The 7,368-nt window shown below is 37.8% G+C and overlaps 1 protein-coding gene across 1 annotated transcript; it reads right to left on the bottom strand.

Moving 5' to 3' along the window:
• Positions 1 to 767: 767 nt before the first annotated feature.
• On the bottom strand, positions 768 to 3,369 carry LOC107463371 (pentatricopeptide repeat-containing protein At3g62890-like). The gene has a single exon (XM_016082213.3). It carries the CDS (start codon positions 3,274 to 3,276, stop codon positions 1,186 to 1,188), a length of 2,091 nt encoding a protein of 696 aa, XP_015937699.1. The 5' UTR covers positions 3,277 to 3,369; the 3' UTR covers positions 768 to 1,185.
• Between the last annotated feature and the right edge of the window lie 3,999 nt (positions 3,370 to 7,368).

Below are 7,368 nucleotides of genomic sequence, written 5' to 3'. Positions count from 1 at the left end.
AATAAATTCCTGGCAACAACAATAATGTTATGGCTTTTCTGCATGAACAATTACATACCAAACAAAGACGCATATGCATAACAACAACAATATTTCAAATATTACCAAAATTAAAAAATATACATTAGATTAAATAATAAAGAACATACATAACTCGTCATTGCAAAGCATTAAGAATCCATAATTGAAGCAGATCCCATACAAAGCTTTGTGCCTCCGCCTGATTGCGGGGGTGTGTCTCAAGAAAGTGAACGAAAGAAACCAATAAGAACTAAAAAAAAAAGAATAAGTGAACGGAGGAAAAAAAAAGAATGGAGAGAATCATTTTCTTAATTTTGATGAGGAAGAGAAAAAACTGAAAACAGAGAATGGAGAGATTCTCTTTTTAATTTTGAATTTGAATTCAAAATTACAAAAATTGAAATTTCAGAAAAGTGTGCACATGTGAAGCAAGCTTAAAAATAGGATAGAAAAATTTGACATAGTCATGAAATGTGAAGTGTAATGAAAATGGTTTCATGTAGGAGTGATATGGTAATAAGAATATGATGAGTGAAGAGTGAAAATATTGATATCTTAATAAAACCTCAGAATGAACATAAGAGATGACATGTTGGAATTCCACTACTAAAATAACCTTATTTTCGAGGTATGTTATAGGATAGGATAGGATAGAATTTGACTACAAATAATCAAATATACACTATGCACTTAAAAAAATGTTGAGCAGGTTGATTGGGCTCATGGATAATATCTATAATATGGATAATATATAAGATAATAATAATAATAAAAAGTGGTACCCCAATATTCCGAAGCATGCAGAGATGGCAGACTCATAGTCTTCAGTGACACTGACACCTTTGTATTTTATACCAATCACATCATATCCTTTTCATGGCTGTGTTGAACTTTGGGCTGCCATGCCAATATAATTTTAGGTGAACTTATATTGTGATTACCTCGGGTTTAATCTGGTAAGAAGATGAATCAGCTTTGTTGAACCCTCATGAATCTTAGTGAAAGCAAGTTTTTATGAATTGTCACAAGTTGTGGATCCAAAAGCTCAATAATCAATTCATGATCAGGATCAAGCTTGAGCAAAACTAAGAGGAGTTCAAGCCAAGTGATGTTTTATGAATGCAAGCTGCTCCAAACCAATTCGATTGTCTGCAACAAATTCTTCTACCAAAAATCCATGCAGGAACAAGATCCATGTTTAAAGTGGTGGAAGCGATGACGATCCCTCACCACAATTTCGCGATCGAATGCTTTTGAGATTAGTTTCACCACGGCGTGGCAATCATTACATATTCGCAGATTCTTCATTATTCTGATAGGAGTTGGTGGAGGAATAGTGATCAGTCCGAACGCGACCGCAAGTTTCTCACTATGGTTGAAAAGTGCAGTTTCCTTCTCTTCTTCATCAATATCAAGTGAAACTTCATTTGTGCTTGGTGTATATCCCTCAATCTTCAATTTTGCAGCCACTATGTCTAACATATGTTCAATATCATTGATTTTTGGGTGTGTCTTATCCCCTGCAAAAAATTCATGAACTATCCCATTTGCTTCAATCATGCTACAACCAGGTATCTTGACCACCCCATGTTGTGCCATAATATCCCTAATTTCAAGAACATTGCCCCAATTCCCTTTCGAAGCGTATATATTTGACAATAACACATGGAAACCATCATGATCAGGTTGAAGCTGAATGAGTTTTCTTCCAACCCTCTCTCCCATTTCATTGTTGTTGTGCTTCCTACACGCACCAAGCAAAGCACCCCATGTAGCAACATCCGGTGCCATTGGCATACTCTCGATCATTTCCTCTGCTTCCTTAAGCAAACCTGAACGCCCCAACAGGTCAACCATGCATCCGTAATGCTTGACATTCGGCTCTATCTTGTGTTCTCCAATCATGGAATTAAAGTAGCGGCGCCCCTCGGCTACTAGTCCCATATGCCGACAAGCCCCAAGAACTCCCACAAATGTAATTTCATTAGGACAAGTTCCTGATTTTTTCATCATCTCAAACATGCTAAGTGACTTTTGTACTAAACCATTCATTGCCAACCCAAGAATGAGCGCATTCCATGTAGAAACCCCCTTTTCCTCCAATCCGTGGAAAACCTCCAATGCATTCTCCACACAACCACATTTCATGTACATATCTATAAGTGTTGTGCCCAAGATGAAATTAACTTTCAATCTATTTTTACTTATATAAGCATGAATCCATTTACCCAAATCCAAAGCAGCAAGACGGGTACATGCCGAGACAACACTCACTAAAACAGTCTCATCAGGCCTAATTCCATGAACCTGCATTTCCTGAAACAAAGCCAAGGCCTCCGAGAATTGTTCATGTTGCGCATAACCAGATATCATAGCACTCCAAGACACAACATCCTTCTCAGGCATAGAATCAAACAGCATCTCAGCATCCTCAACCGAGCCACATCTCAAGTACCCAGAAATCATTGAGTTCCAAGATATCTGATCCGCAAGCAAACCACCATCAAAAACCTTCCGAGCATTCAATATTTCCCCACAACTCGAGTAAAAATTGATCAGTGCATTCTTCAAGCTAACATAACCTTCAATCCCTACCTTTGTAGCCAAGCCATGTATCACCTTCCCAGTCCTATCTATCATCAAATGTGCACAAGCAGACACAGCACTAATCACGGCCACCTCATCCACCACCACCCCATTAGCATTCATCTCAACAAACAAACCCAAGGCCTCCTCAAAGATCCCATTCTGCTCATAACATGAAACCAGCGCAGTCCACGAGATCATATCCTTTTCCTCAATCTCATCAAACAGTTGGCGCGCCTTCTCAACACAACCACTCTTCCCAAACAGCACAATCATCGAATTCGAAGCAATCGTGTTCCTCACTGGCATCATACCATAAACCCTCTCTGCTTCCTCCACATCACCCAATTGAACATACCCAGCCAAAACCGTGTTCCACGAAACCTTATCCAACACGGGACTTTCATCGAACACCTTGCGAGCGCTCTCCATGTTCCCGCAAACAGCATACAAATTAATCAAGGTATTGTTGACATAAAGATCAGAACCAAAACCCATCTTGAGAACATGGGAATGCACTTGCCTCCCCTCGAGCTCAGAGGTACGTGAGGCGCATGCACGGAGGAGGATGGGGTGTGTGTAGTTATCAAAAACAGCACTTGTTCTGCAAAGGGAGTTGTAGAGGGAAATGGCATGGTGGGGTTGGTTGCGATCGACATGAGCACGCATGAGGGAGTTAGAGGCAAAGGGGTTAGGGTTTTGGAGGAAGTGAGTGAAAATGCGGAGAGAGTGGTGGAAGGGGAAGGAGGGGAGGGAGAAGGGAGAGAGTGGAAGGTGGAGGGAGTGTGGGCGAAGTTGGGCTGGTTAGTGGCCCAATTGAAGAAGCCCAATGCGAGGGAGTGGTGGCGGAGAAGGAAGGGGTTGATGACAGCGGAGACAAGAGGAGGCGAGAGGTGGTGGCGGCAGCGGAGAGCATGGAGGGTGTGCTCCAGGGAGGGAGTCCATGAGTGGCGGGTGGGTGAGGAGGCTGAGATCAGAGCTCTGCTTATTCGAACTGCCAGGTCTCCCGCCTCCCGATTCATCACTAAATTCGGTCATCAAGAATCAAGATGGGGTCCTGAAGACAGAGAAAAAGGAATGATGTTGAGAAGGAAGATGCTCATGCAGAAAAGAATGATGTTAAGGGTTTGTTGGTGGCCAATAGGTTATTCAATGCATAGTTATCAGAATCGAACCGATCAGACTATTGGGTCACTAAGTTACCGGTTCAACCAGTGATGAGTCACTGGTTGAACCGGTTGACCTAGTCTCACTTAAATAATTAGTTGTCCAGAGATTAATCAAGAAAAAAAAAAAACCCCTAAAATTGAAGTTTATAATGCAAAGGCTGAAATTATGATTGTTTTTTAACATGAACATTCCTCTGGAAAAATTTTAAGTCACATTCATAGTAAAAAATTCTCATTGGTTTCTTTTATATACTTCATACGCTCATAAATGATCCAACATGGGAAGGTGAGTTCTTAGGAAATCATACATCCGAAACAATATCATCACAGCAGAACAAAAACAAAACCAGCACCCAAAATCTTAATGCTATCCAAGATCAATTCCACAAAATAGAACACAAAACTACGCAGACTTACAAAACACATCAACATCAAGATATGCTACATCTCCCAGAAAGTATGATATATGAGCTCGAAATCATATGGCATAAAACCCTAAACATAATCAACATCTCAACCATTATTGGTACAGCTTCTCAGTCTCCTATCCTCTCTATCATATTCCCACTTTTCATTGAGACTCCCACTTCCATTTAATTTCATTAAAAACCCCTATCATAGTTGGCACTCGACACCTTATTTTTAATGCAATCAATACCCTCCATTGTTCCTTCTTCTCCTCTTTGACTTGTGGTCAATAAATAGAACAAATTACCGAGGTTCTAAAAACCGGACCGGTCATCAAACAGCTCTAATTACTGGTTCATTGGTTCAATCGTAGTTCAACCAAAAAAACCGTTTTATAATAAACACCTGATTCTATAAAAATTCAATGAATAAAGCAACTGGTTCTAAACACTCTTCTGCATTTTTTTACTTCAAAAGGGGATCATAAACAACTAGTTCTATGAATAAACAAACTACAATGATATGCAATGCCAAAAATAGGCCAATGATAAAATAATAAAGCGTTTTTTCTCTCTTCAATTCTATGTTCAAGCTTGTAGCAGACCAGAATCAACAGAGTAATACCGTTGAAATAGTCTTCCTTCTTAATTCTTATTACCTCAAAGAATTTCCTACAAAATGAAAATTGAACCCAACACACAGCCTTAAAACAAAAACAAAACAACACTCAGAAATCATCACCTCTTCCAAACACAGCCTTAAAACAAAACAAAACAACATTCAGAGTTTGAGCATTGATCACAAAAAAATTGATTTCTGAAACAAAACAAAAACAACAGAACAACATTCAGAGTTTGAGCATTGATCACAAAAAATTGATTTCTGAAACAAAACGAAAACAGCAGAACAACATTCAAATTTTGAGCATTGATCACAAAAAAATTGATTACTAAAACAAAACAAACAATCAACAAAACAATGAAAACAGAAATTTTTTCCTTCAGAAGAAAACAATGAAAACATGAAGCATATAATAAATCAATGATCACCAATATACAGTAATAATCTCAAAGACAACAATAAATACACAACAACAATTTAGCAAATAAACAAGAATAAGACATCAATAGAAAATCTAACAAATTAAATCACAGCAACCTAACAATTTAGCAAATTAAAACAACAGCAGCCCAACAATTTAGCAAATTATCAACTTAACAAGTTCAAGAACAGAAAATCACAACAAAAACAAAAAAATAAAAGTAACAGAAGAACAACGGAACAACAACACAAGAGCAATTAGCAAATTAACAAGTTCACAATAACAGTTAAAATTTACCAGAAGAACACTAATGCAAGTGGAATCATCATGCTAATATGTTTTCTGCAAAGATGCTATTTGTGCAGCTAAAATTTCCTAATTACTAAGATCCAATTATTCTAATTTCACATGCAATCAACTTACTAAGTTTCTAAAAGCTAGAAATTATAAAACCAACCAGAAATATGGTTAAAGCATTTCATCAAACATGTTGAGTGCGGTAAAATTAAAACGAAATAAGAGAATTCAAAGCTTAATATCAATGTGATAGAGAAGAGAACATAATTATTGTAACTTTAATTCAGTCTATGAAAAAATCCAAACCACTAACAAATCAAATAGTTACTTATTGTAACAGAAATCAGAAGTTACAGAGTTTGAAGCAGAGTATTGGTGTTGTGTGAGTATATTGTCTGGTGGCGGGTTTAGGGAACTCACGGCGGCCACAAAAGAGAGCAGTTCCACGGCTAGGTGGAGCCCGCGGGTTGGTCGCAGAGTTTGAAGCAGAGCAACGTGGCTTCCAGACGAACAAGAATGCGAATTCGAACGGTGAACGGCGAGTGAACGCGAATGGTGAACGCCGAGCGAACGTGAACGGCGAAGAACGCGAACGAAGACGACAGCCGAACGAAGACGCGAACGTGAACGGCAAACAAACGGCGACGGAAGCGCGGCTGAGCAGACAAAGACGACGGACGCCGAGCTCGAGGAAGCAGCCGCGGTCGGTGACAGCAAACAGGGGTTGAAGACTTGGAGCACGAGAGAACCTAGATAGATGGACGGATGGCGAACTTTGAGTGCGACGGATGGCGGCAGTATGCCACTCCTTGCGGCGGTGGTGTAGGCTTACAGTGCTAGGGTCTTTTGGCTGGGCTAGTGTGATTTCTTTTTGAATGAAAGACAGAAAGGGAGAAAGGGAGAAAGAAATGAAGGAGCTTCCGTTTTTGTGTAAACCGGCCGGTTTTTGGTTCGATCCGACCGACCGACCGATTTGATCCGGTTTTCAAAACCATGGATGAGATAAAGCAAGAGAGATTAAATCGATACAAAACACGAAAATCCAATGCGGATATTTAAATTTTGGAAAAGTATAGGAAGCCAACTCCCAATTGTCCACTAATCAAAAATTAAATAATTCAATTAATAATAATTAATTTTAAATTATTTGATCAAATTTAAATTTTGATTAATTGATATTAATGATATTTTTAAATCAAAATTTATCTTAATTTATTTTTACTTTTACTCATCATTTATCACACAAAATTACAAATTCTAATCCCTCTTCTCAATATTCTATACTGTTATGATTTCGTCCTCATGCCGCTAGCGTCATTGCAGCACAGTCTTCACGCGTCATCGCCGGTCATCCTTACATTAAGTGTGCAATTGGTAAGGATATTTTGGATTTTTTAATTTGAAAACAATGGACACCATAAAAAGATATTTTAAATTTGTCCAAAAAAAGTTTGTTTATTTGTAAATTTACTATTAAACTAACTTCTTTTATTTACAAAACTGCCAACATAATATAATATATTGTTCACACTTTAGATATGAATTTATGAGTTAAGTTTTAAAGTTATTTTTCATGTGTAGTAATTTTTTTTTTTTAGATTTCAATTGTTTAAAGGTAGAAACTTAGATGTAATCAACTTTATATGAAGTTGATAGTTGACAGACGTTAGATAATTTGACTGATTTGACTAAATTTTTATCTAATAACTCTCAACTATTAACTTCATGTAAAGTCGATTGCACTTGAGTTTTCACCTTGTTTCAATTATGTTTCTAAAATTAGAAAAAACGAATCATGTTAATCCTTTTTCATAAAGTGGCTTATCAGATTTTTAAAAACTAATC

The sequence above is a fragment of the Arachis duranensis genome, chromosome 8 (genome assembly GCF_000817695.3).
Source record: "Arachis duranensis cultivar V14167 chromosome 8, aradu.V14167.gnm2.J7QH, whole genome shotgun sequence".
NCBI lineage: Eukaryota > Viridiplantae > Streptophyta > Magnoliopsida > Fabales > Fabaceae > Arachis > Arachis duranensis.
This window is presented reverse-complemented; position numbering and strand designations above follow the sequence as displayed.

What these genes read in the sequence shown, in the direction of transcription:
- LOC107463371 (XM_016082213.3), bottom strand. Translation starts at nt 3,276, where the DNA reads ATGCGTGCTCATGTCGATCGCAACCAACCCCACCATGCCATTTCCCTC.